The sequence below is a fragment of the Xenopus tropicalis genome, chromosome 1 (genome assembly GCF_000004195.4).
Source record: "Xenopus tropicalis strain Nigerian chromosome 1, UCB_Xtro_10.0, whole genome shotgun sequence".
Taxonomy (NCBI): domain Eukaryota; kingdom Metazoa; phylum Chordata; class Amphibia; order Anura; family Pipidae; genus Xenopus; species Xenopus tropicalis.
The window spans coordinates 122,564,784-122,592,698 of NC_030677.2; the positions used below are offsets into that span (position 1 = coordinate 122,564,784).

Genomic DNA, 27,915 nt, shown 5'->3' on the forward strand with positions numbered 1-27,915 from the left:
CCTGGTGGATGAATTGTAACACTAATTGTGAGCCAAACATAATCCTCAAAATCAGTGCCCAACCTCACTAATCTTCTTCCAGCATTAGTCTAAAGCAAATGGAAGACCAACTTTTTTAAAGAAACCACATATAATGTGTCCACTGTAAAATAGTGTTACTAATGTCAATGAACTCATTATAACAGTTCTTCAATGAAAACTTACTTAAGATAAAATAACTTGTTTTAAAGTACAGTAAATGATGTGTATAGCACATTTGAACTTTTATTTTTGATTTATGTTTGGGCTTTATTATTGCTTTTTCATTATGAATAGAAACAAGATATATAATCTTTTATAACTATACTATTCTACAGTGAAACAATAAATTAACTAACTATAAAGTATACTGAATTACATGGATACTTATATGTTTATAGACTATTGTAATTTACTTGTAATTGTAGAACAATTAATAAATTAAGTTTCGTAAAAATGGGACAGATTCGCTCATGACTACATCTGACAGCACCTTTTGAGAATTAGGTATCAGTCTATCCTCATACTTCTGCAGCATGGTTGTTTCTAGTATGTGAGCACTGCATGTTGCATGTATCTTTTGAGGAATAGGCTGCATAACACCATAGGGCTTATTCATAATTTAATTCTAAATGATAAATGAGGGCAAATTTACTCCTGCAAGTGCAGTGAGCAAAGTGCAATTGTGAGAGTAAGTCACCAGGTTTTTTGTCAAAATGCAGGGTTTCTTCCCAGAATTCCAGCATCATTGCAGTCACACTACTGTACAGTGCTGCGTACATAGGTAGCGCTTTATAAATAAAGATATACATACATACAATAGGGCATTATGTCTGATGTAACTGCATCCAATTTGGCAAAGTGAAAGCAACTGTGTGCGCATTTTGTTGCAAATCAGAAAAAAAGTCTGGCTGGCGTTCATTTCTGGTGTTTGCTGTAGGATTGATATCTGCATCCGATTTTTTAAGCACACGTGCACAGCGCCTATTAATGCCAGGCACAAAGGGAACCCTGGAGCTAATGCCTGTTGAAAAGGTGACTGTAGCTCCAGGGTACCCCTGTGACAATAGATGCAGCAGCACTTGATTCAGAAGTCAGAGCTAAGCGCTCCTAACTACAACACTTTGCTGTTACCAAAGAGTTGTGGGGCTTTCCTGCACACAACTGAGACCATATATGTGCAGTGTAAGAGGCAGAGAAACTGTTTTTGGAATTGTTTGTTAGAAAACGAACAAATTAAAAAAAGCACATACATCAGAAATGTTCCTATGTAAAAGGTGTTTTTATTGACAAAGTTGCAGAAGTTTTGTGTTATATGTCATTTCTCAGTTAAAACATATGATGAACTCTTCTAAAAGATCCAATTCTGGCGCTTGAGGCTCCCCAGTCACTGAATCTCCTGTATTCTCCAGGTCTCAGGTAGTACTGACGCCCCCTGTAGTTGGGTTCCTCATAGAACATCCAGTGGCCATCAAACACATTGCAGGAGTGAATGTCACGGAAACGGAATCGATCATAAGTATTGGGGCAGTCATCAAAGAACTCCATCATCTGCCCTTGGAAGTCTCCTTTTTCGAAAATCCTCATTTTATATTGACCCTGGTACTTTAAAATAAAAAGAAGTGTAATTACATATAGATTTATTGTGCAATAAGCTCCCACTGAAGCTTAACAATATTTACTGTATGATTATACATTTGCAGAGTTTCATTACACTCATTTTATATTGGCCTTGGTACTTTAAAAATGAACATAAGTGTAATTACAGATATATTTGTTTTGGGACAAGTACCCCTGAAACGAAACATTTTCATTACACTGTGCTTTTTACATGATCTGTCCTTAATATTAGTCTCAAAATAATTTGATCCAACAGTGTTCAATCAAAATTTAGTATAAAATATGTGAGCGTACCATGTTCATAATGGTTTTCCTACCCTATTATTATGACAGTGTTTGATTTAATATGCTAGTATTTAATTATTACTAATTATATTAATATAGCAAAAGTAGCAGTACAAAGGCAATATGTATTTTAACTACTGCAACCCTAAGGTAGTTTGAAGAAATATTTGAAAACACTTACATGGGGAATAAAACGGCAGGACCTGATGTAGTCATTGAAGCCCATCCATCTCTGAAAGTCTGGGTATTCTCCTTTCCAGAGATAATACTGGTGTCCCCTGTAACTGGGGTGCTCATACAGGATCCAGTTCCCACTGTCCACCCTGATAGAGTTGCAGCGACTGAAGTAAGAGGACAGGTCAGAACACTCTGAGCTGCACTCATAGCAGCGGCCTTGGAAGTTCCTGTCCTCGTAGAAGAAGATCTGCAGAAATATATTGCTTACATATATATTGCTAACAGAATACATTTTGAGGCATTAACTTATTAATGGCCAAATATTCAATAACTGATAGAGGTGTTGATGTAAAATATTTTTATTACCAATGGGACTAGGAAAAGTGAGTAAGTGTCAGAAATAGTAAACCTTACACAGAAATGAAATATTTCACCTGCAATGTAACACACCTGTATAACACACTCTACTTGCGCTATACTGTATGTAGCAGGAAAAGGTTTAAATTAAATGTATTTGCCATCATTCGGGAACTTTATGATATTTTACACTTTTTACTTACCTTTCCCATTTTGAATGGATGGAAGTTTCAGCACAGTTATAGAGAAGAGGCAGCCTTTATATATGTCCTGGATTGCTGCTGCCTGCATACATACAGTTTTTGTTTAGTAAGGGAAATGTAAAAACCTTTTGTTATTTGTTGTTTTTTTTTTTTGCTGTTCTGTTCCAGTTGTGTCTCTGTGCTTACTGGCACCTCTGTTCCACCTCTTTCTTTAAACAGCCAACCTGAACTCCCAGTTTATTCACCATTGTAACATTACTGTATACAGGCTGACCTTAGGGCTTTCCAAACAGTGCAAGATTGTGTAATTTGGCCATCAAGCAGGATAACGTTCAACCAAGCAGATCTGAAAGTTAATGAGGAAAATAGCATTTTTTTCTCACTTCTATATCTGCTGGTGCCCTAGCACATGCTGCCAATAGTTAAAAGAACTTTGTAGGTTGGAAAGAACAGTTTTTCAAAACTGCTTCTCCCTAGGTGCCAAGGCAGAAGGCATTGATTCTATAGAGAACAAACATCTGAAATCATTGATATGGAAATAATGACAACATAAATATGTATAGAAAAGATAACAATTAGTTCAGATTTGCCAGTTATTTTTGTGCCTTACTCACTCTAGCTCACCAAAATGTAAAATGTGAAAAAGGTGTATGCCATTTGGGTCAGCCCCCCCATAGATAACCCTTGCATGATAATTGCTTGTTGTGTTTTCAGAGACTAAGATAATCATTAGGGTACTATTGCTCAGAATTGCTTTTGTTCTTTAATGACCCCCAAAGGAAGGAATCAAATATGACTTCTCCATCAGTTAAATCAATTGTGACAAATTGCACTTACAGAAAGATATGAAAAAAATATATTTCCAAGTTCCACTAATTTCTCACTGTCTTTTACTTTCCTAACTTATCAACTTGTCCATTTGAAGCAAACTTTAAAGATTTTAGGCTATTAAATAATGTGTTTTTTCATACAGCTAACAGCTGGTAAACACATTATGAAGAAAAAAAATGAAGGAAATGGGGAAATGATAAATGAAATAATGAATAAAAATAAAATGTAAATGAATCAGAGCATTCATTTTTTTTTTAGTTTCGTATACAAGGCATAAAATTGGTTCATGTTTTGGAATTTGAGGAAAATTTCATCTGCCAACTCACAATATGTTTAAGTGAATGAAGCATCAGCAGATGAGGAAGTGAAGCGAAGTTGCCACTTCTTCTCTCTTGTTAGTTTTGGGCTGTCTGTCTGAGCAATTGTAATACTATTACAAAACACAAAAAATTATGTTATGAAGTGTATGGCCTACATGGAGGGCACACTAATAAACAAAAAATGGAAACTTAAAAAACTAAATAGTGAAAAAGGGCTTGCACTCAAATAAAACAATTCACACAGGTGGTTTTATTAAAAGAAAAATATCTTTATAAAGCATGTTTTTAAAAAAAAAAAAATCACAATACAGCACAATATTGCTATTATATTACAATGTAGTTAATCACATATAATACATACCACCAGATAAGCAAAACAAGAAAAAAGAGTTAGAGCGTGAATACCCTGGCCAAAAATCAAGGGGAATTCCACTTGACAAAGGCTTTTCGGCAAAAAGTTCTTTTGTGTTTTATATGGTGGTACAGACCAGTCCCTGTAGTGTTTGGAGACCATAGATATCTTAGAGCAGAGATCCCCAACCTTTTATACCCGTGAGCCACATTCAAATGGAAAAAGTGTTGGGGAGCAACACAAGCATGGAAAAAGTTCCTGGGGGTGCAAATAAGAGCTATAATTGGCTATTTGGTAGCCCCTATGTGGACTGGTAGCCTACAGAAAGCTCTGTTTGGCTTTACACTGGGTTTTATGCAACCAAAACTTGCCCCCAAGCCAGAAATTAAAAAATGAGCAGCTACTTTGAGGCCCCTTGGAGTAACATCCAAGGGGTTGGGGAGCAACATGTTGCTCACGAACCACTGGTTGGGGATCACTGTCTTAGAGCCTGATGTCATTTGATTCAAATGTTCCCTTACCCTATTCTTCAAGGGTCTCAAAGTGCAACCAATGTATTGTACATTACAACTCAAACAGGAATATTACAACTCAAACAGGTAAGTAGGTACACTACATAACTTGTATTACAGTTAATATATTCATGCATCTTATATGTCCTTTTTGTGATGTTGCTTAAAAATCCTTAGATATCCGCAAATGGGTGCATTTTACACCCCTAGTGGCCTTGCATTTATATCTACCTTTTGTGTCCTCATTAAAGGTCCCAACACTTGGTAAGAGAGAACTTGCTGGGCCACAAATCTACATGCATTGCGCACAATTTTTTAAAATTTTCCAGCACCAAATAAAACTGGTAAATATTTATGAATATGACTATATTGCACACTTAAAGATGTAATAAACATAGGGACATCAGATTTCACCATCGCCCAACAATTTCTGCCTGTATCATTCATGGGAATTGTTATCTGGAAATCTGTTATCCAGAAAGCTCTGAATAACAGGAAGGACATTTCCCTTTGACTCCATTTTAATCAAATCATTTACATTTTTTTTTAGTTATTTTCATTTTCTCTTTAATAATAAAACAGTACTTTGTACCTGATCCCAAATAAGATATAATTAATCAACAGAACAAGACAAAACAATACTCTTGGGTTTATTTAATGTTTCAATGATTTTTTTGCAGACTTAGTGGCACATTTACTAAGCAATTTTGAAAAAAATATCGTTTATCAAAAAATTTGAGTTTTTTAAATCTTAACAACTGAAAAATTTGGGATTTTCTAACATGAACTTTTGGACAATAAAAACTAGGTGAAGGGAAAATAACTTGTTATAATGATTCACATGAATGCCATGCTTATGTTATTTAAAGTTATGTTTAGGATTCATTATTACTTTTATTTTCTAACAATCTCTCTCTGATGTCAAACAGCTAATTATTATTATCTATTAACTATATTATTCACACAAATTAACTCTTTATAAACTCATTTAAAGTATTTATTATGATACCTATACATTAATATATTATTTTAAATTATATTCTAGAGAGCACCACTAAATAGAGCCACCAAACTTAAATATAGGATTTATTTATAATTACATACTGTAGCAAGGTGCTTGGGCTTATAGCAACCCCTTATTACTCTCACTATAGAGTTATGGGTCTTTCCCTTGAGCATAACAGGCTATGTGTGCTAACAGAAATGTCATTGTGGGAGACAGGAAAAGGTACTCTGTAGCAGTTTGCGAGAATGTAAAGAAAGACTCCATAAGAACTCCATAAAATAGCAGTTAAAGCAAAAAAGCAGAAATGTTTTAACTTGAAAAGATATTTTTATTGAAAGTTAAACTTTCTGTAGTGTCAGTGTTATATGTCTCAAATTAATTAAAACATATGATGAACTCTTCTAAAAGATCCAATTCTGGCGCTTGAGGCTCCCCAGTCACTGAATTTCCTGTATTCTCCAGGTCTCAGGTAGTACTGACGCCCCCTGTAGTTGGGCTCCTCGTAGAACATCCAGTGGCCATCAAACACATTGCAGGAGTGAATGTCACGGAAACGGAATCGATCATAAGTATTGGGGCAGTCATCAAAGAACTCCATCATCTGCCCTTGGAAGTCTCCTCTTTCATAGATTCTCATTTTATATTGACCCTGGTACTTTAAAAATGAACATAAGTGTAATTACAGATATATTTGTTGTGGGACAAGTGAACTAAACATTTTCATTACACTGTGCTTTTTACATGATCTGTCCTTAATATTAGTCTCACAATAATTAGATCCAACAGTGTTTGCAATCAAAATTTAGTATAAAATATTTGAAGATATCATGTTAATGATGGTTTCCCTGCCCTATTTATTATGACAATGTTAAATATGCTAGTATTTAGTTATTACTAATGATACTAATATAGCAACAGTAGCAGTACAAATGCATTATGTATACTAACTATTGCAACTCTAAGGTGGTTTGAGTAAATATTTGAAACCACTTACTTGGGGAATAAAGCGGCAGGATCTGACGTAGTCATTGAAGCCCATCCATCTCTGAAAGTCTGGGTATTCTCCTTTCCAGAGATAATATTGGTGTCCCCTGTAACTGGGGTGCTCATACAGGATCCAGTTCCCACTGTCCACCCTGATGGAGTTGCATCGACTGAAGTAAGAGGACAGATCAGAACACTCTGAGCTGCACTCATAGCAGCGGCCTTGGAAGTTTCTCTCCTCGTAGAAGAAGATCTGAAATGATATATTGCTAATTAAAATCAACATTACAGATATAACTTAAGTGAGGAATATTTTTGCTAACAGTTAACTTTACTCTATCCTAGGCATAAAACAATATAGAGGGCACATTATGTTGCAGAGAATTTGTAAGTATGAAGTGTTTCCAACATACTCATATAGAACAACTCTACTACAGTGCAGTAATAACAGAACACATTTTGTAGCATCAACTTATAAATGGCTAAATATTCAATAACTGATAGATGTGTTGATGTAACATTTTTTTTTTACCAATATGATTAGGAAAAGTGAGCAAGTGTCAGAAATAGTTGTACACTTCTTACTTTTAGGGGACAAATACAACATTTCTGTACACTGAGGTTCTTCATTAGTTTAAAATAGTTTATAAGAATAAAACTGAAGAAGGAACCTCACTTTCCTCAAAAAAACCCCATTATAGTCCATGTAGTATTTCAATTAACCGAGTTGAAATTATTTGTCAAAGACATTGTTTTGAATATCAGAGTAGAGTAAAATGGAAAAGACAGAACACAGAGACACGATAAGAATGAAAATATGTATGAAACAATATATCAAATATCAGCAAAATATAATCTGATATTCAAGTTGTTATTCAAGAGCAAAAAGAGCCCTTAATGCAACACGTCCAAGAGCTGCATAGAAATAAATATCAATACATTAATCTGGGCATTTTCCAAACAGTAATAACATCATGGTAACCTGGTGTGATAACTGGTGGGTCTCTTTCTTAAACATTGTTGAAATTATTGATAAATGCAAGGATAGTTAGCTGAAAAGAAACTCTTTAACACTAATAATGATATCTGATTAAATAAATATACATATTCATTTGTTTTGAAAATATGGTTTACAACTTTTGATCTTAAACTTTATACAGAAATGAAATCTTTCACCTACTGTATGTTGTATAACACACCTGTATAACACACTCTTCTTGCGCTATACTGTATGTAGCAGGAAAAGGTTTAAATCAAATGTATTTGCCATCATTTTATGATATTTTACACATTTTACTTACCTTTCCCATTTTGAATGGATGGAAGTTTCAGTACAGTTATGGGATGTAAAGAGACGGCCTTTATATATTTACCCTGGATTGCTGCTGCTGCCTGCATACATACAGTTTTTGTCTAGTAAGGGAAATGTAAAGACCTTTTGTCATTTGTTGTCTTTTTTTTCTTGCTGTTCTGTGACAGTTGTGTCTCTATGCTTACTGGCACCTCTGTTCCACCTCTTTCTCTAAACAGCCAACCAGAACTCCCAGTTTATTCACTATTGTAACATTACTGTACACAGGCTGACCTTAGGGCTTTCCAAACAGTGCAAGATTGTCTAATGTGGCCATCAAGCATGATACGGTTCAACCAAGCAGATCAACCAAGCAGCGTTAATAAAGACAAAACACATTTTTATTACTTCTATATCTGCTGGTGCCCTAGAACATGCTGCCAATTATTAAAAGAAATTTTCAGATTGGAAAGGACATTTTTTAAAATCTGCTTCTCTCCTAGGTGCCAAGACAGAAGGCATTGATACTATAGGAAACAAACATCTGAAATCACTGATATGGAAATAATGATAAATATGTATAGATAAGATAACAATTAGTTTAGATTTGCCAGTTATTTTTTTGCCTTACTCACTCTGCCTCACCAAAATATCATTTTTTTTTGTATCATTGGGGTTAGGGATTCAAGAAATGTCAAAAGCAGCTTGATTTAAAGTAAAAACATATTCATTTTATTTTGTCCATACATAAAATGCCAAGAAAACTTTATAATAACAATAATTTATGAATATAATTAATTTAAATATGATTGGACTTTTCCCCAATCCCTTTATTTTAATGCTGAATTAAATATTTTCCGTATGTTTGTTGTTTACAAGAGGGGTTTATTGTGTTAAATTTATTACACTCTTGTACACACTATAATTCATAGTATTAATAATAGGTATAACGTGTGCTAACCAAATTGTGTTTTGTTGCTATATTTTTGTGATCTGTGGTAAGGTCACTATTAGGATACCTGGGAAAGTCCAGGACGGAGGTAATATATCTCCCAGGTTCCTAATAGAGTGGTTCTGAGACTGCTAGTCCAGCCCAGGTGCTTTGTGACTACCTGAGGCATCTCAGGTCACTAATTAAAAGGCAGTTTAGGCCAAAGTAGATAGCTCCAGTCTGGGGAAAAAGACACAGGGGAAGCTGCCTGTGTGAGCTCACTGAGAGCCTTGGAATCACCACAAAGTTGGAACTTTTTTCCTTTCTTTTCTCTGTGGGGACAACTGACCTGTGTTAGTTAAAGCCCATTAAATGGCAAGGATTTTTGTTTGGAACAGTTTATTTTGTTATATTTGTTTAGTAAAAATAAACTGCCTGAAAGATAGTGAGTTGAGATTGTGTGTTATATCGATGGATATCGGTACACTATATGGTTTTTGTTTCATGAAGTAATTCTTTTGTGTACTTCTAGATTCTCTATATGGCTAAAAGAGTCTGGACACCATTTTAGCACAAAAGTATCCAGACACGCCTTTAAAACTACATGTTCTCAGTCTCAGTTCTAATACTAGTCTCTAAAAGTATTTCCAGCACAAGAACTATTTGTAGGGAGCATGTTTTTTTTTCAGCAGGCCAACAAAATTAACATTACAATTTGCAATGTAGAAGATAAAAAGAGAGAATGCTGCTCTGCCAAAAAGTAAAGAAACACTGACCATGTAACACTCCAAGCCCTGGTGTCTAAACCCTGAGTTGCCGCTTGAGTCATATGACCATCATTCCAACTTGTAATAAAAATTCTGAAGGAGAAATCACTCCTTCAGAAATCACTCGCTGGATAAAGTCCATGGCTCAAATAACGTAGAGTATGGAACGCTCCTAAACAGGATATGCCTGAAGATAAAAACTAATGTTTATTTCACATTAATAAAACCAGGAATCACCTGACACTTTTGTATCAACAAATACGTAATTACAGACTAACATACTCAAAGTCAAAATGTAGTATATAGGAGGTGAGGTCAGCTGAGAGGTGACACTCTCACTGCCTAATTAACATATTAAAATGTTAGACACTTATTTATAATAACATCATTCTTCTGCATCCCATATGGCTTTTTTTAAACAGTAGGTGAGCATATTATCCCAACAAAGTATGGATGTTATAAGGCAATGTTACATTACACACAAACATTTAATCTTAATCAAATCCTACACTATAACACTTACCTCATAGCTTAGTTAATACAATGCAATGTTACATTATAACACCTCCATTTCAGGTTAAGAGAAAATCTCATAGCCAAACCATGTTAAGCCTGAATATAAAAATTCCCTACAGGGTCCCAGTATACCCATACTGAAATTGAACAAAACAGATAGCAGCAAAGGTCTTATGTGGCCCCTTTGGATAACACATCTCATGATTAAAGATCCAATACACCTCCCTGCGTAACAACCTGAAACGAAATCACCACCTCTATCTGATGGTCAGATTCTCTCAATTCCCTGTAACTGAAGGAATGCTGTTACGGACTGTAGTATTAAGCGAGACAGAAGAGCCCTGACAACCCCTGACTTTCTGCGGCAGGACTGACAGGGATCCTACTCACGGGCAAGGTTATTTCTGGAAAAACGGTACAGAGGGGATCAGGCAGAGACAAGGTCAAGTCAGACAAGGTCAGTGTCAGGCAGTGAAGAATCGTAGTCAAAAAGTTAGGCAAGGAGTCAAAACCAGGGAATCAATCAAATACAAAGGGGGAGATTTATTAAGACACGGACGCTCGGAGCGTTCATTCGAATGCTCCGAGTGTATTTTTGCTGATTTTTTCGCGCTTGAGCGACTTTTTCGTACGCTTGCGCCAAACATTCTGAAAGGTTCTGTCGCTGTTTACAAACGTTCGGTACAAAAATTTTGTGACTTTTGGAGCGCCAATACGATATTATCGTGACTAATACAATTTTTTCATAAGCATTTTCGCAATATTTGCGATCTTCAGAAATCCAATCCGAATTTTTCCCATTTGGGATTCGAACTCATGAATCGGCCCCAAAGCTTAGCGAGGATCTAGGACCACAGAACCAGCTTGCACAACTTGAAACAAACAGAGTAGCACATTTTAAATTCGAATTTGGTGCCACTACTGACGCTCGCGCGCCTGCACACTGGAACACGTCCATGAAACTGCTGGAGCCCGGGGACTTATAACTACCTTTTGTGTTCAACCATGTCCTAATTAAAGGTTTTACGGTCACAACACTTGGCGAGAGAGAACTTGCCAGGCCACAAATCTACATCCATAGTGCACAATTTATTTTAATTTTCAAGCACCAAATAAAACTAGCAAATATTTATGAATAATACCATTAATCTGATTATATCACCTACTTAAAGATGTAGGCAACATAGGGAACATAGGGACATCAGATTTCTCCTTACTACTGTGACTTATAATGAACCTCTCCCTTTCCCTTTGGTAAGCAAACACCATCTCTCAAAAGTTTCTGCCTGTTCCATTCATGGGAACTGTTATCTGGAAATCTGTTATCCAGAAAGCTCTGAATTATGGGAATGGACATTTCCCATAGACTCCATTTTAATGAAATAAGTTATATTTGATTCAATTATATTCATTTTCTCTTTAATAATAAAACAGAACCTTGTACTTGATCCCAACTAAGATATAATTAATCCTTATTGGAGACAAAATCATCCTGCTGGGTTTATTTCATGTTTCAATGATTTTTTTGTAGACTTAGGGGCACATTTACTAAGCAATTTTGACAAAAAGTCAATTTTTTTACTTCTAGATATTTTCGAGATTTACAAATGGGTTTTTGCCAGTACTCGATTTTTCTGATATTGTTTCTCAAAAAATTCGAGTTTTTCTAAAATAACTCCAATAATTTAATGATTTAAAAATGTTTACTTAACTTTTTTTTGGCAAAAAGAATTCAACAGGTTTGATCTGTTGAGTATTGAAGTTCTATGGAGGCTTAGAATAGTAGAGGAATGGAATAGTCAGGGACAGCCTGTCCTTGCACATTTTCAAGGGGAAATTAATCCCATCATTGTTTTCTTTTTCACACAGTTTCAAGGGGAAGTTAATCCCATCATTGTTTTCTATTTCACACACTTTCAAGAGGGAGTTAATCCCATCATTGTTTTCTATTTCACATGTTTCAAAGGGGAAATTAATCTAATCATTGTTTTCTATTTCACTCAGTTTCAGCCAATGCTACTAAAATGGCTTCTTGAGCAATTCCTGTCCCGATAACAGCTTTATCGTGACATTTTATAAATACTACAATGATTGAGTTAAATTTAAATTTATATCATGTCGAGTTTATATGACTTTGAAGGCCAGAAAATATACATTTTAGTAAATAAGCCCATTAAAGTATGGTGATCCAAATTATGGATAGACCCATTATTCGAAAAACCCCAGGTCCTGAGCATTTTGGATAACAGGCCCCATACCTGTACAATGAAAACTAGGTGAAGGGAAAATAACTTGTTATAAAGTCAAGTAATTCACATGAATGCCATGCTTATACTATTTACAATTATGTTTGGGCTTCATTATTACTGTTATTTTCTATGTCTCTCTGATGTCAAACAGCTAATTATAACTATATTATTCACACAAACTAACTCATTATAAAGTACAATTATTTATTATGATACTTATACATTTATTTTTTATTTTAAATTATATTCCAGTGTGGACCACTGAATAAAGGCACCAAACTTTAACAAAGGATTTATTTATAATTACATAGCTTGGTGTAAAGTGCAAAACACAGGCACAAAGAGCACTTTGCATCTTGCCTCCATGAGACTTCTAGCTTGAGCTTATAGCCAACCCTTATTACTCTCACTATAGAGTTATTGCTCTTTCTTTTGAGCATAACAGAATTATCATTGTGCTGCTAACTGCTAACGTAAAATAGCAGTTAAAGCAAAAAAGCAGAAATGTTTTAACGTGAAAAGATGTTTTTATTGAAAATTAAACTTTTTGTCGTTTCAGTATTATATGTCTCAAATTAGTTAAAACATATGATGAACTCTTCTAAAAGATCCAATTCTGGCGCTTGAGGCTCCCCAGTCACTGAATCTCCTGTATTCTCCAGGTCTCAGGTAGTACTGACGCCCCCTGTAGTTGGGTTCCTCGTAGAACATCCAGTGGCCATCAAACACATTGCAAGAGTGAATGTCACGGAAACGGAATCGATCATAAGTATTGGGGCAGTCATCAAAGAACTCCATCATCTGTCCTTGGAAGTCTCCTCTTTCATAGATTCTCATTTTATATTGACCCTGGTACTTTAAAAATGAACATAAGTGTAATTACAGATATATTTGTTGTGGGACAAGTAAATCAAACATTTTCATTACACTGTGCTTTTACATGATATGTCCTTAATATTAGTGTCAAAATAACTAGATCCAACAGTGTTTGCAATCAAAATATAGTATTAAATATTTGAAGATATCATGTTCATGATGGTTTTCCTACCCTATTATTATGACAATGTTACATTTTAATATGCTAGTATTTAATTATTACTAATAATATTAATATAGCAAAAGTGGCAGTACAAAGGCAATATGTATTCTAACTACTTAAACCCTAAGGTGGTTTGAGGAAATATTTGAAAACACTTACGTGAGGAATAAAACGACAAGACCTGATGTAGTCATTGAAGCCCATCCATCTCTGAAAGTCTGGGTATTCTCCTTTCCAGAGATAATACTGGTGTCCCCTGTAACTGGGGTGCTCATACAGGATCCAGTTCCCACTATCCACCCTGATAGAGTTGCAGCGATTGAAGTAAGAGGACAGGTCAGAACACTCTGAGCTGCACTCATAGCAGCGGCCTTGGAAGTTCCTGTCCTCGTAGAAGAAGATCTGCAGGAATATATTGCTTATTAAAATCGACATTACAGATACAAATAGAACTTAAGTGAGGACTATTTTTGCTAGCAGTTATCTTTACACCATCTTAGGTATAAAACAATATTCAGGGCACATAATGTTGTAGAGAACCTATTCATGGCCAAATATTCAGTAACTGATAGAAGTGTTGATGTAAAATATTTTTATTTCCCTATGGGACTAGGAAAAGTGAGCAAGTTTCAGAAAAAGTTGTAAAACTTACACAGAAATCTTTCACCTGCGTTGTATAACACACCTGTATAACACACTTTACTTGTTCTATTCTGTATGTAGCAGGAAAAGGTTTAAATAAAATGTATTTGCCATTGTTAGGGAACTTGATATGATATTTTACACTTTTTACTTACCTTTCCCATTTTGAATGGATGGAAGTTGCAGCACAGTTATAGAGTGTGAAGATGAAGCCTTTATATATGTCCTGGATTGCTGCTGCCTGCATACATACAGTTTTTGTCCAGTAAGTAAAATGTAAAGACCTTTTGTCATTAATTGTTTCTTTTTCTTGCTGTTCTGTGACAGTTGTGTCTTTGTGCTTACTGGCACCTCTGTTCCACCTCTTTCTCTCTCCCAGTTTATTCACCATTGTAACATGACTGTACACAGCTTTCCAAACTGTGCAAAATTGTGTAATTTGGCCATCAAGCAGGATAATGTTCAACCAAGCAGATCTGAATGTTAATAAAGAAAACATATTTTTTTCACTTCTATATCTGCTGCTGCCCTAGCACATGCTGCCAATTGTTAAAAGGCATTTTTACACTGGAAAGGACAGTTTTTCATAACTGCTTCCCCCCTAGGTGCCAAGGCAGAAGGCATTGATTTTATAGAGAACACACATCTGAAATCATTGATATGGAAATACTGACAACATAAATATGCATATAAAATATAACAATTGGATCAGATTTAACAGTTAATTATTGCCTTACTAAATAGTAATGTGGAAAAAAAGATTTGTACCATTTGGGTTATCCTCCCCATAGATAACCCTTGTATGATAATTGCTTGTAGTTTTTTTTTTCAAATACTAAAATAATCATTAGGGTACTATAGTTGAGAGCTGAATGTGTTCTCACTAGCTTTACTTGCCTAGTTTTCAACTTGCCCATTTTAGGCCATGAAATAATGTGTATTTTTGACTGATAAAAGCTTGTGAACACTTTATGAAGAAAAGGGAATGAAGATAATAGGTAAATGAATAAATGTAATAAATAAATAAATACTAAAAAGATAATGAATAAGCAGTCAAGTTTTTGTTTTAGTTTCTTAAGAAAATGCATAATATTTGTTCAAACTTTTAAGAACAGTTTTTAGAATGTCTTGAAATGCTTTGGAAGTTGGAGGAAGATTTCATCTGCCGATTTACAATATCTTTCAGTGTATGGAGCACATAAGGAAGTGAAAAGAAATTGCCCCTCCTTCTGTTTCGTTAGTTTTGGGCTGTCTGTTAGAGCAATCGAAACAATAAAAAATTCTGCTGTAAAGTGTATGGCCTGTTGTACACTATCTGTTTCTACAGCCAGTATGTGGCTGCCTTTAGATTAAACACATTTTCTGACCTAGAACCAACTTCCTGTAATGCTTTACGTAATAATAATGTATGAATAGAATTAATTTAAATGTGATTTGCCCTTTTTTCCCCCAATCCCTATACTTTAATGCTGAATTAAATATTTTCTGTATGTTTGTTGTTTGCAAGAGGGGTTTATTGTGTTAAATTTATAACACTCATGTACATACTATTATACAAATAAGTTTTTAAATATTATGAGTTGAGGTAATGATTAAAAAATAGTGCAATGCACATTGTGTTTTATTGATATATTTTTGGGATAATTGAAATCCAAAAAAAAGGAAAAAAGCTTCAGCAGGTTTTCTGCAAAACATTTATTGTGAGTAGTGTTGCAGCACAGAGCAACAACTAGGAGCTAAAGCTTTTTTTCGAAAGTATTTTATACAACCGACAATTTTTATTTTTGGGATTATATAGCTATGCTTAGGGACAGCAACAATAAATATATGAAAAGATACTTATAACATGGATATCAGTAAACTATATGGTTTTTGTATCATGTAGTAATTATTTTGTGTACTACTAGATGCTCTATATGGCTAAAAAAATCTGGACACATTTTTAGCAAAAAAGTATCCAGACACTCCTACATGTTCTCAGTTGGAACACTAATCCAAACAGTCTTTGGAAGCGTTTCCATCACAAGAACAATTTGTAGGGAGCATGGTTTTTTATTAGTAATCAGCAGTCAAACAAAACTAACATTACTATTTGCAATATAGAAGCTAAAAAGAGAGAATGCTGCTCCACCAAAACCTAAAGAAAAACTGACACTCCAAGCCCTGATGTATAAACCCTGAGTTGCCGCTTGAGTCATATGACCATCAATTCAACTTATAATGAAAATGCTGAAGGAGAAATCATTCGCCGGATGTAGTCTGTGGCCTGGGTTCATTGCCCAGAATCCATAGTTTGGGGTGAGATAATGCTCAAAAAACGTAGAGAATCGAGCACTCCTAAACAGGATACGATTGAAGATAAAAACTGATGTTTATTTCCCATTAATAAAACCAAGAATGACCTGATGCATTTCATATCACTGAATACATAATCATAGGCTAACATACTCAAGTTCAAAATCCCATTATATAGGAAGTGAGGTCAGCTGGGTCGAGAAGAAAACTTATAGCCAAACCATGTAGCCTCAAAACATTAAAAGTAAATAACCATATAATCATATAATACATTTGATAACAAAGAATCATATCATATCACAACATATTGTACATTACAACTCAAACAGGAATAATACAACTCAAACAGGTAAGTAGGTACACTACATAACTTGTGTTACAGTTAGTAATGCATCTTATATGTCCTTCCTATGTCCTTCCTGTGCTCGCCCGCAAATAGGCACATTTTACACCCCTAATGGCCCTGCACTTATAACTACCTTTGCCAGGCAGCAAATCGACATCCATAGCGCAAAATTTCTTTTCATTTTCAGCACCAAATATAACTGTCAAATACTTATGAATATTACCCGTAATCTGACTATATTGCACACTAAAGGTTTAATCAACATAGGGACATCAGCTTTCTTATTACAACTGTGACTTATAATGTACCTCTCCCTTAAAATGTCCGCTCGGCAAACAACATCGCCCAACAGTTTCTGCCTGGTTCACTCATGGGAACTGTTATCCGGAAACCTGTTATCCAGAAAGGTCTGAATTATGGGAAGGACATTTCCCTTAGATCCCATTTCAATCAAATGATTTAAATTTTTTACAATTATTTTAATTTCCTCATTAATAATAAAACACTACCTTGTACCTGATCCCATAATCCTTATTGGAGGCAAAACAACCCAATTGGATTTATTCAATGTTTAAATGATTTTTTTTGTAGACTTAGGGACAGATTTACCAAAACTAGAATTTTTCTGTCCTTGAAACTTGTATAAACTCAACTTGGTATTTTTTCGTATAAAACAAGATCATTCTTGCATTTTTAAATGTCACAATAATGTTGGCAGGGCCGAACAAAAAGATTGAGTTTGTCCGAAAATAACGTTTTTTTTAGCTGAAAAATTTGAGAAATTTGTGAAATTTAAATGCACGTTCATTTTCATGAATCCTCTTTATTTTTCAAAAACAGGAATTGCTCCAGCAGCCATTTTAGGAGCATTGGTGCTCATTCTTGGAAAACAATAATGTGTTTTACTGGGATCACCTTAGTAAATGGACCCCTTAAAGTATGGGAAGCCAAATTATGGAAAGACCCATTATCTGGAAAACCCCTGGTTCTGAGAATTTTGGATCACAGGCCCCATACCTGTACAATGAAAACTAGGCAAAGCAAAATAACTTGTTATAAAGTGTAGTGATTCACACATATGCCAAGCTTATATTATTTATTATTGTGTTTGGGCTTTATTATTACTTTTATTTTCTAAAAATCTCTCTCTGATTTTAAACAGCTTATTCTAACTATATTATTCACACAAAGTACAATTATTTATTATTATACTTATATGTTTAAATATTTAAAGTTATATTCCAGTGAGAATGTATTATTACATACTGTAGCAAGGTGTAAAGTGCAAAATACAGGCACAAAGTGTGTTTTGCATCTTGCCCCCATGAGATTTCTAACTTGGGCTTATAGCCACCCCTTATTGATTTCACTATATAGTTGTGAGTCTTTCCCTTGAGCATAACTGGCTATATATGCACTAAAAGAATTATCATTATGGGAGACAGGAAAATGTATTTTGTAACAGTTTGGGAGAATGCTAAAGAAAAACTCTATAAGAACTCCATAAAATAGCAGTTAAAGAAAAAAAGCAGAAAGGTTTTAAGTTAAAAGGTATTTTTATTGAAAATCAAACTTTTTGTAGTTTCAGTGTTATATGTCTCAAATTAGTTAAAACATATGATGAACTCTTCTAAAAGATCCAATTCTAGCGCTTGAGGCTCCCCAGTCACTGAATCTCCTGTATTCTCCAGGTCTCAGGTAGTACTGACGCCCCCTGTAGTTGGGTTCCTCATAGAACATCCAGTGGCCATCAAACACATTGCAGGAGTGAATGTCACGGAAATGGAATCGATCATAAGTATTGGGGCAGTCATCAAAGAACTCCATCATCTGTCCTTGGAAGTCTCCTCTTTCATAGATTCTCATTTTATATTGACCCTGGTACTTTATAAATTAAAATAAGTGTAATTACAGTTTTTTTTTTTGTTGTGGGACACGTAAACTAAACATTTTCATTACACTGTGCTTTTTACATGATCTGTCCTTAATATTAGTGTCAAAATAATTAGATCCAAAAGTGTTTGCAATCAAAATGTAGTATTAAATATTTGAAGATATCATGTTCATGATGGCTTTCCTACACTATTGTTAAAATAATATTACATTTGAATATGCTAGTATTTATTTATTACTTTTAATTTAAAAATTGTAACAGAAGCAGTACAAAAACAATATGTATTCTAACTAATCCAACCCAAGGGTGGTTAGACAAAAGATTTAAAAACACTTACATGGGGAATAAAGCGGCAGGACCTGATGTAGTCATTGAAGCCCATCCATCTCTGAAAGTCTGGGTATTCTCCTTTCCAGAGATAATACTGGTGTCCCCTGTAACTGGGGTTCTCATACAGGATCCAGTTCCCACTGTCCACCCTGATAGAGTTGCAGCGACTGAAGTAAGAGGACAGGTCAGAACACTCTGAGCTGCACTCATAGCAGCGGCCTTGGAAGTTCCTGTCCTCGTAGAAGAAGATCTGCAGGAATATATTGCTTATTAAAATCGACATTACAGATACAGATCAAACTTAAGTGAGGACTATTTTTGCTAGCAGTTAACTTTACTCCATCTCATGTATAAAACAATATTCAGAGCACATAATGTTGTAGAGAACCTATTCATGGCCAAATATTCAGTAACTGATAGAAGGGTTGATGCAAAATATTTTTATTTCCCTATGGGACTAGGAAAAGTGAGCAAGTTTCAGAAAAAGTTGTAAAACTTAAACAGAAATCTTTCACCTGTGTTGTATAACACACCTGTATAACACACTTTACTTGTTCTATTCTGTATGTAGCAGGAAAAGGTTTAAATAAAATGTATTTGCCATTGTTAGGGAACTTGATATGATATTTTACACTTTTTACTTACCTTTCCCATTTTGAATGGATGGAAGTTGCAGCACAGTTATAGAGTGTGAAGAGGCAGCCTTTATATATGTCCTGGATTGCTGCTGCCTGCATACATACAGTTTTTGTCTAGTAAGTAAAATGTAAAGACCTTTTGTCATTAATTGTTTCTTTTTCTTGCTGTTCTATGACAGTTTTGTCTTTGTGCTTACTGGCACCTCTGTTCCACCTCTTTCTCTCTCCCAGTTTATTCACCATTGTAACATGACTGTACACAGCTTTCCAAACAGTGCAAAATATCTGCTGCTGCCCTAGCACATGCTGCCAATTGTTAAAAGGCATTTTTGCACTGGAAAGGACAGTTTTTCATAACTGCTTCCCCCCTAGGTGCCAAGGCAGAAGGCATTGATTTTATAGAGAACACACATCTGAAATCATTGATATGGAAATACTGACAACATAAATATGCATATAAAATATAACAATTGGATCAGATTTAGCAGTTATTTTTTGCCTTACTAAATAGTAATGTGGAAAAAAAGATTTGTACCATTTGGGTTATCCTCCCCATAGATAACCCTTGTATGATAATTGCTTGTGGTTTTTGTACTAAAATAATCATTAGGGTACTATAGTTGAGAGCTGAATGTGTTCTCACTATCTTTATGTAGGGATCCATAGGGTTAAGCTCCCTATGGCTTTACTTCCCTACTTTTCCTTATCTGTACTGTTATAGGGCAGAGCCCTCTATACTCAGGTTACAGTTTCTAAAGCTATCCCTTACAGGTTTAGCCCATTTAACCACTCCCCTTGGCAGACTATATTGTGTCTTGCACAAGGAAGTGTTTTCCTCTTTGGCTGCTGATCTGCTACCTGACGCAGAGCTCCATCGAGCCTGGGTACAGATCCGGCCCAGTAAGCCACTATCCATCCAAATTAAGTCGGGGACAGGGCCCCGTGAATGAGGAGAAGACAGTATAGCAGCATATTTCATAGCACCCTCTAGAAGTGGTGAGTTCAGACAGAATTATACAGAAAGAGCAGCCATTTGCTCCATCCAGGATAATAGCAAAGGAGTAGTCTCCCTAACAGGCATTACTGGCCTTAGATTAGGGACACAGAAGTGCTAGGGAAATAGGTTAGCAAATATGCCTTGCCCTAACCTCCAAAAGAGCATGGGACTATGCCGGTGAGCTTTCCTACCTATCACGCTGTTGTTGTTCTACCTGCCCAATCCTCTTGATGAGAAGGGATACACAGGGGAGCATCATATTTCTGCTATTAATCCATTTTACATCAACTGTATAACTGCATACTGCATAACATCTATTAAGTGAGTATTGAAATACCCTGGTTACCATTGTCTTGGACAAAAAAAGTACTATCCAGTTATTCTGCAAGAGCTCCTGGCGTCCTATTACTTTAATCTATTGCACAACACCGGTGTGAGTTGTAGTTCAACTACATCATCTAGCCCTGACATAGCTCCCATATAGCGGAGGTCCACTCCTGTGCATTAAGGTCGCATGTAACACATGCTCTACAGCACGTTACTAGTCTGGGTTTGGCCATATCATAGCCAAATAGGTGTTACATTTACTTACCTAGTTTTCAACTTGTCCATTTTAAGCACACTTTAAAGATTTTAGGCCATTAAATAATGTGTATTTTTGACTGATAAAAGCTTTTGAACACTTTATGAAGAAAAAAATGAAGATAATAGGGAAATGTCTTGAAATGCTTTGAAAGTTGGAGGAAAATTTCATCTGCCGATTCACAATATCTTTCAGTGTATGGAGCATCAGCACATAAGGAAGTAAAAACAAATCGCCGCTCCTTCTGTTTTGTTAGTTTTGGGCTGTCTCTTAGAGCAATCGAATCAATAAAAAATTCCATTGTAAAGTGTATGGCCTGTTGTACACTATCTGTTTCTATAGCCAGTGTGTGGCTGCCTTTAGATTGAACACATTTTCTGACCTAGAACCAACTTGCTGTAATGCTATACATAATAATAATGTATGAATAGAATTAATTTAAATGTAATTTGCCCTTTTATTCCCCTATATTTTAATGCTAAATTAAATATTTTCTGTATGTTTGTTGTTTACAAGAAGGGTTTATTGTATCAAATTTATAACACTCATGTACACACTATTATACAAATAAATTTCTAAATATTATGACTTGAGGTAATGATTAAAGAATAGTGCTATCCAAATTGTGTTTTATTGCTATATTTTTGGAATTATAGAAATTGAAAAAATAGTAAAAAAGCTTCAGCAGGTTTTCTGCAAAACATTTATTGTGGGTAGTGTTGCAGCACAGAGCAACAACTAGGAGCTAAAGCTTTTTTTCACAAGTATTTTATACAACCGACAATTTTTATTTTTGGGATTATATAGCTATGCTTAGGGACAGCAACAATATATATGTATGTATGTATGTATGTATGTATGCATAACTTTATTTATAAAGCGCCACAAGGTTATGCAGCGCTGTACAATCTTACAATATACAAAATTACACACAGGGAGGACAAGTGTTATAATAAAAAAATACAATAAATATATATAAATGCATTGGGAATAAGTGCCATGTGGTATGAGACACAGTAGGAAGGAGGTCCCTGTCCTGTAGAACTTACAATCTAAGTATATGAAAAGATACTTATAACATGGATATCAGTACACTATATGGTTTTTGTATCATGTAGTAATACTTTTGAGTACTACTAGATGCTCTATATGGCTAAAAGAATCTGGACACATTTTTAGCAAAAAAGTATCCAGACACTCCTACATGTTCTCAGTTGGAACACTAATCCAAACAGTCTCTGGAAGTATTTCCAGCACAAGAACTATTTTGTAGGGAGCATGTTATTTTATTAGTAATCAGCAGTCAAACAAAACTAACATTACTATTTGCAATATAGAAGCTAAAAAGAGAGAATGCTGCTCCACCAAAACCTAAAGAAAAACTGACCATGTAACACTCCAAGCCCTGATGTACAGTATAAACCCTGAGTTGCCGCTTGAGTCATATGACCATCAATTCAACTTACAGTATAATGAAAATGCTGAAGGAGAAATCATTCGCCGGATGTAGTCAGTATAAACCCTGAGTTGCCGCTTGAGTCATATGACCATCAATTCAACTTACAGTATAATGAAAATGCTGAAGGAGAAATCATTCGCCGGATGTAGTCTGTGGCCTGGGTTCATTGCCCAGAATCCATAGTTTGGGGTGAGATAATGCTCAAAAAACGTAGAAAATTGAATACTCCTAAACAGGATACGATTGACGATAAAAACTGATGTTTATTTCCCATTAATAAAACCAAGAATGACCTGATGCATTTCATATCACTGAATACATAATCATAGGCTAACATACTCAAATTAAAAATCCCATTATATAGGAAGTGAGGTCAGCTGGCAGATGACACCCTCACTGCCTAATTTACGTAATAAAATGTTAGACACCCATTTATAATAATATGAAAAACATTATTCTCCTATTTGCACCGCAGCATGTTAATAACATAAACTAGCTACAAAATATAAAAGGATGCTATTAACTAAGCCTGAATATCAAAAGGCCCTACAGGGTCCCATTATACCCATACTGAGATTAAATAAAACAGCAAAGGTCTTATGTAGCCCCTTTGGATAACACATCTCAAAGTTAAAGACCCAGTACACCTCCCTGCATAACAACCTGAAACAAAATCACTCCCTCTATATGATGGTCAGATTCTCTCAATTCCCTGTAAATGAAGGCATGCAGTGTCACCCCCATTACATTCCCTGTAGTGTTTGAAGACCATAGCTAGCTCAAAACCTGATGTGATGTGATTCAAATGTTCCCTTATTCAATTCTTCAAAGGTCTTGAAGTGGAAACAACATATTGTACATTACAACTCAAACAGGAATAACACAACTCAAACAGGCAAGTAGGTACAATACATAACTTGTATTACAGTTAATAGTAATGCATCTTATATGTCCTTCCTATGTCCTTCCTGTGCTCGCCCGCAAATGGACACATTTTACACCCCTAATGGCCCTGCCACAACACTAGGCGGGAGAGTACTTGCCAAAGTAGGCACTCGCCAGGCAGCATATCAACATCCATAGCACAACATTTCTTTTAATTTTCCAGCACCAAATAAAACTGTCAAATATTTGTCAAATATTTATGAATAGTACCTGTAATCTGACTATATTGCAGACTTAAAGCTGTAATCAACATAATGTACCTCTCCCTTTTGGTCGGCAAACACCATCGCCCAACAGTTTCCACCTGTTCCACTCATGGGAACTGTTATCCGGAAACCTGTTATCCAGAAAGGTCTGAATTATGGGAAGGACATTTCCCTTAGGGGCACATTTACTAACCCACGAACGGGCCGAATGCGTCCGATTGCGTTTTTTTCATAATGATCGGTATTTTGCGATTTTTTCGGAAAATTGTCGCGACTTTTTCGTTACTAATACGATGTGTGCGAAAAAACGCGAGTTTTTCATAGCCATTCCGAAAGTTGCGCAAAATCTGGCGATTTTTCATAGCGTTAAAACTTGCGCAAAAAGTTGCGAATTTTTCGTAGCGTTAAAACTTGCGCGAAACGTCGCACCTTTTAAGTTTTAACGCTACGAAAAAATCACCAGATTTTGCGCAACTTTCGGAATGGCTACGAAAAACTCGCGTTTTTTCACGCAAACCGTATTGGTAACGAAAAAGTCGCAAAATGTTCCTTTTCAAATCGGAATTTTTCCAATTCGGTTCAGATTCGTATCTTAGTAAATGTGCCCCTTAGACTCCATTTCAATCAAATGATTTAAATTTTTTAAAATTATTTTAATTTCCTCATTAATAATAAAACACTACCTTGTACCTGATCCCATAATCCTTATTGGAGGCAAAACAACCAAATTGGATTTATTCAATGTTTAAGTGATTTTTTTGTAGACTTACGGACAGATTTAACAAAACTAGAATTTTTCTGTCCTTGAAACTTGTATAAACTCAACTTGGTATTTTTTCGAATAAAACAAGATCATTCTTGCATTTTTTAAATGTCACAATAATGTTGGCAGGGTCAAACAAAAATATTGAGTTTGTCCAAAAATGACATTTTTTTTTTGAGCTGAAAAATTAGAGAAATTTGTGAAATTTAAATGCACGCTTATTTTCATGAATCCTCTTTATTTTTCAAAAACAGGAATTGCTCCAGCAGCCATTTTAGGAGCATTGGTGCTCATTCTTGGAAAACAATAATGTGTTTTACTGGGATCACCTTAGTAAATGGGCCCCTTACAGTATGTGAAGCCAAATTATGGAAAGACCCATTATCTGGAAAACCCCTGGTTCTGAGCATTTTGGATCACAGGCCCCATACCTGTACAATGAAAACTAGGCAAAGCAAAATAACTTGTTATAAAGTGTAGTGATTCACACATATGCCAAGCTTATATTATTTATTATTATGTTTGGGCTTTATTATTACTTTTATTTTCTAAAAATCTCTCTCTGATGTTAAACAGCTTATTCTAACTATATTATTCCAAGTTATATTCCAGTGAGAATGTATTATTACATACTGTAGCAAGGTGTAAAGTGCAAAATACAGGCACAAAGTGTATTTTGCATCTTGCCCCCATGAGATTTCTAACTTGGGCTTATAGCCACCCCTTATTGATTTCCCTATATAGTTGTGAGTCTTTCCCTTGAGCATAACTGGCTATATATGCACTAAAAGAATTATCATTATGGGAGACAGGAAAATGTATTTTGTAGCAGTTTGGAAGAATGCTGAAGAAAGACTCTATAAGAACTCCATAAAATAGCAGTTAAAGAAAAAAAGCAGAAAGGTTTTAATTTAAAAGGTATATTTATTGAAAATCAAACTTTGTAGTTTCAGTGTTATATGTCTCAAATTAGTTAAAACATATGATGAACTCTTCTAAAAGATCCAATTCTGGCGCTTGAGGCTCCCCAGTCACTGAATTTCCTGTATTCTCCAGGTCTCAGGTAGTACTGACGCCCCCTGTAGTTGGGTTCCTCGTAGAACATCCAGTGGCCATCAAACACATTGCAGGAGTGAATGTCACGGAAACGGAATCGATCATAAGTATTGGGGCAGTCATCAAAGAACTCCATCATCTGTCCTTGGAAGTCTCCTCTTTCATAGATTCTCATTTTATATTGACCCTGGTACTTTAAAAAAAATTAAAAAGTTAAAATAAGTGTAATGACAAATATATTTGTTGTGGGATAAGTACCCACTGAGCCAGAACAATATTTATTGTATATTTTTAACATCTGTATGGTTTTTATTACACTGTGCTTTTGCATGGTTTGGTATGAAACATTCCAAGATACCATGTTGTTAATAGTTATTTACTATGATATTAATACATGTATTAATATGATTGTTTTTAATTATTACTTCTGATATTAACATTGCAACAGAGACAGTACAAAGGCAATATGTATTCTACCTATTGCAATGAAGGGTGATTTGAGAAAAAATTTGAAACACTTACATGGGGAATAAAGCGGCAGGACCTGATGTAGTCATTGAAGCCCATCCATCTCTGAAAGTCTGGGTATTCTCCTTTCCAGAGATAATACTGGTGTCCCCTGTAACTGGGGTGCTCATACAGGATCCAGTTCCCACTGTCCACCCTGATAGAGTTGCAGCGACTGAAGTAAGAGGACAGGTCAGAACACTCTGAGCTGCACTCATAGCAGCGGCCTTGGAAGTTCCGGTCCTCGTAGAAGAAGATCTGAAGGACAATATTGCTTATTAAAATCTACATTACAGATAAGATAATGATACAACTATATAGTATATAGAACTACACATAGAACAACCACAGCGCAATGTGGTAACACAATACAATTCAACTCATTAAGGGTAAAGTATTTAATAACTAATAGAATTGTTGATGTAAAATAATACCAATGAGGCTGGGATAATTGAGTGAATGACAGAAATACTTACTTATAGGGAAAAATACAAACTTTCTGTAGATTAAGGTTCTTAGTTGAAAAAGTTTACAAGATAAAACTGAAGTGTCCTGATTTTTTATTTGACTCAGCTTAATTTAAATTATATTTCAGTGAGATTCTGTTTTGTACTTCTAGTGTGAGGTAAAATGGAAAAGGCAGACCAGAGACAAAAGAAAAGAAGCTACTGTAAGTAAGAATCTAAATATAAAATATAAGCAAGATATATTATATCTGGGAATTAAACTGCTTTCCCTTTGAAATCTATGAAATATACAGTATATGTAAGTAAAATTGACACTATTTATCACTATTTAAATCTGATTACTTGCGTATGCATTTTGACTTTCATTTAAAGTATGATTTACACCCTTTCATCTTAAACCTTTCACAAAAATCAAATCTTTAACCCTAGTTGTACACCCATGATTACTCCGCCTGTGGTGTGATGTAAGTAGAAAGCAAAAGTTTAAATCAAAATTCTTTCACATCCTTAGGGATGGGGATAATGTACACACTTTCCTTACCTTTCCCATTTTGAATGGATGGAAGTTTCAGCACAGTTATAGAGTGAGAAGAGGCAGCCTTTATATATGTCCTGGATTGCTGCTGCCTGCATACATACAGTTTTTGTCCAGTAAGTAAAATGTAAAGACCTTTTGTCATTAATTGTTTCTTTTTCTTGCTGTTCTATGACAGTTTTGTCTCTGTGCTTACTGGCACCTCTGTTCCAACGCTTTCTCTAAACAGCCAAACAGCATTCCCAGTTCATTCACTATTGTAATGTGACTGTACATAGGCTGATCTAGGGCTCTCTATCTCTCTACAGGTACTCTATCACATGATTAAGACCGGCAAATAGCAATTTCAGGTTTAACAGCACTGTATCAAAAACTGCTTTATGCTAGATGCAAGATGGAAGGCATTTTGGAAAAACAGGCTAAGGCTAAGGACCCACGGAGCGGGCAACTAACTACTTGGAAATGCCTTTCCACCGGAGTCACCAAGGAAAAGGGCGATGCATCAGTTTGGCTTTCCAAAGTCATGTGAAGTTGCCTGCATGAGACATAGCAGCTTTGTTTATATAAATTATAGTAGGGTTTGTGAAGTAAAAACACAACTTTAACTAGTGCAGGGCAATAGTATGTAATATATTACTTAATTATAATTTAATTTCTGGTGTTAGTGTTCCTTTAATTAGTATAAGAGCATAATTTAAAATAATCTTAGCCTAAAAATATTTTGGGGGGGGGGGAGAGCTTGGGGGAGCATGTTGAAGTACTTTCCCTGATAGGGAAGATATGCTCTCAAGGGA

General features: G+C 35.2%; 4 protein-coding genes and 1 long non-coding RNA gene across 7 annotated transcripts; 1 reads left to right on the plus strand and 4 right to left on the minus strand.

Moving 5' to 3' along the window:
- Positions 1-1,288: 1,288 nt before the first annotated feature.
- Positions 1,289-2,709, minus strand: LOC101731848 (gamma-crystallin-4). The gene is made up of 3 exons (XM_004910842.2): positions 2,661-2,709; positions 2,105-2,347; positions 1,289-1,623 (listed from the first exon to the last, which is right to left on the minus strand). The coding sequence occupies exons 1-3, from the start codon at positions 2,667-2,669 to the stop codon at positions 1,348-1,350; spliced, it is 528 nt and encodes a 175-aa protein (XP_004910899.1). The 5' UTR covers positions 2,670-2,709; the 3' UTR covers positions 1,289-1,347.
- A 3,279-nt stretch (positions 2,710-5,988) lies between these two features.
- Positions 5,989-27,189, minus strand: LOC108644466 (gamma-crystallin-4). 3 transcript variants are annotated; one of them, XM_031890489.1, is made up of 3 exons: positions 27,128-27,189; positions 6,676-6,918; positions 5,989-6,336 (listed from the first exon to the last, which is right to left on the minus strand). In XM_031890489.1, the coding sequence occupies exons 1-3, from the start codon at positions 27,134-27,136 to the stop codon at positions 6,061-6,063; spliced, it is 528 nt and encodes a 175-aa protein (XP_031746349.1). In that variant the 5' UTR covers positions 27,137-27,189; the 3' UTR covers positions 5,989-6,060. The 3 variants fall into 3 exon arrangements, with proteins under 3 accessions (XP_031746349.1, XP_004910883.1, XP_002934018.1); XM_004910826.3 differs by lacking the exon at positions 27,128-27,189 and adding an exon at positions 7,967-8,029; XM_002933972.5 differs by lacking the exons at positions 5,989-6,336; positions 6,676-6,918 and adding exons at positions 25,461-25,805; positions 26,135-26,377 and having other exon boundaries at positions 27,128-27,175.
- LOC100490478 (gamma-crystallin-4) lies at positions 12,927-14,287 on the minus strand. The gene is made up of 3 exons (XM_002933973.4): positions 14,256-14,287; positions 13,618-13,860; positions 12,927-13,274 (listed from the first exon to the last, which is right to left on the minus strand). The coding sequence occupies exons 1-3, from the start codon at positions 14,262-14,264 to the stop codon at positions 12,999-13,001; spliced, it is 528 nt and encodes a 175-aa protein (XP_002934019.1). The 5' UTR covers positions 14,265-14,287; the 3' UTR covers positions 12,927-12,998.
- On the minus strand, positions 18,279-19,642 carry crygdl2.2 (crystallin gamma D like 2 gene 2). The gene is made up of 3 exons (XM_002945151.3): positions 19,611-19,642; positions 18,973-19,215; positions 18,279-18,625 (listed from the first exon to the last, which is right to left on the minus strand). Exons 1-3 carry the CDS (start codon positions 19,617-19,619, stop codon positions 18,350-18,352), a joined length of 528 nt encoding a protein of 175 aa, XP_002945197.2. The 5' UTR covers positions 19,620-19,642; the 3' UTR covers positions 18,279-18,349.
- On the plus strand, positions 26,399-27,694 carry LOC116406523. Its single transcript, XR_004219471.1, has 3 exons — positions 26,399-26,789; positions 27,098-27,237; positions 27,430-27,694. It is a non-coding gene; the product is annotated as an uncharacterized LOC116406523 (long non-coding RNA).
- The last annotated feature ends 221 nt before the right edge of the window (positions 27,695-27,915 follow it).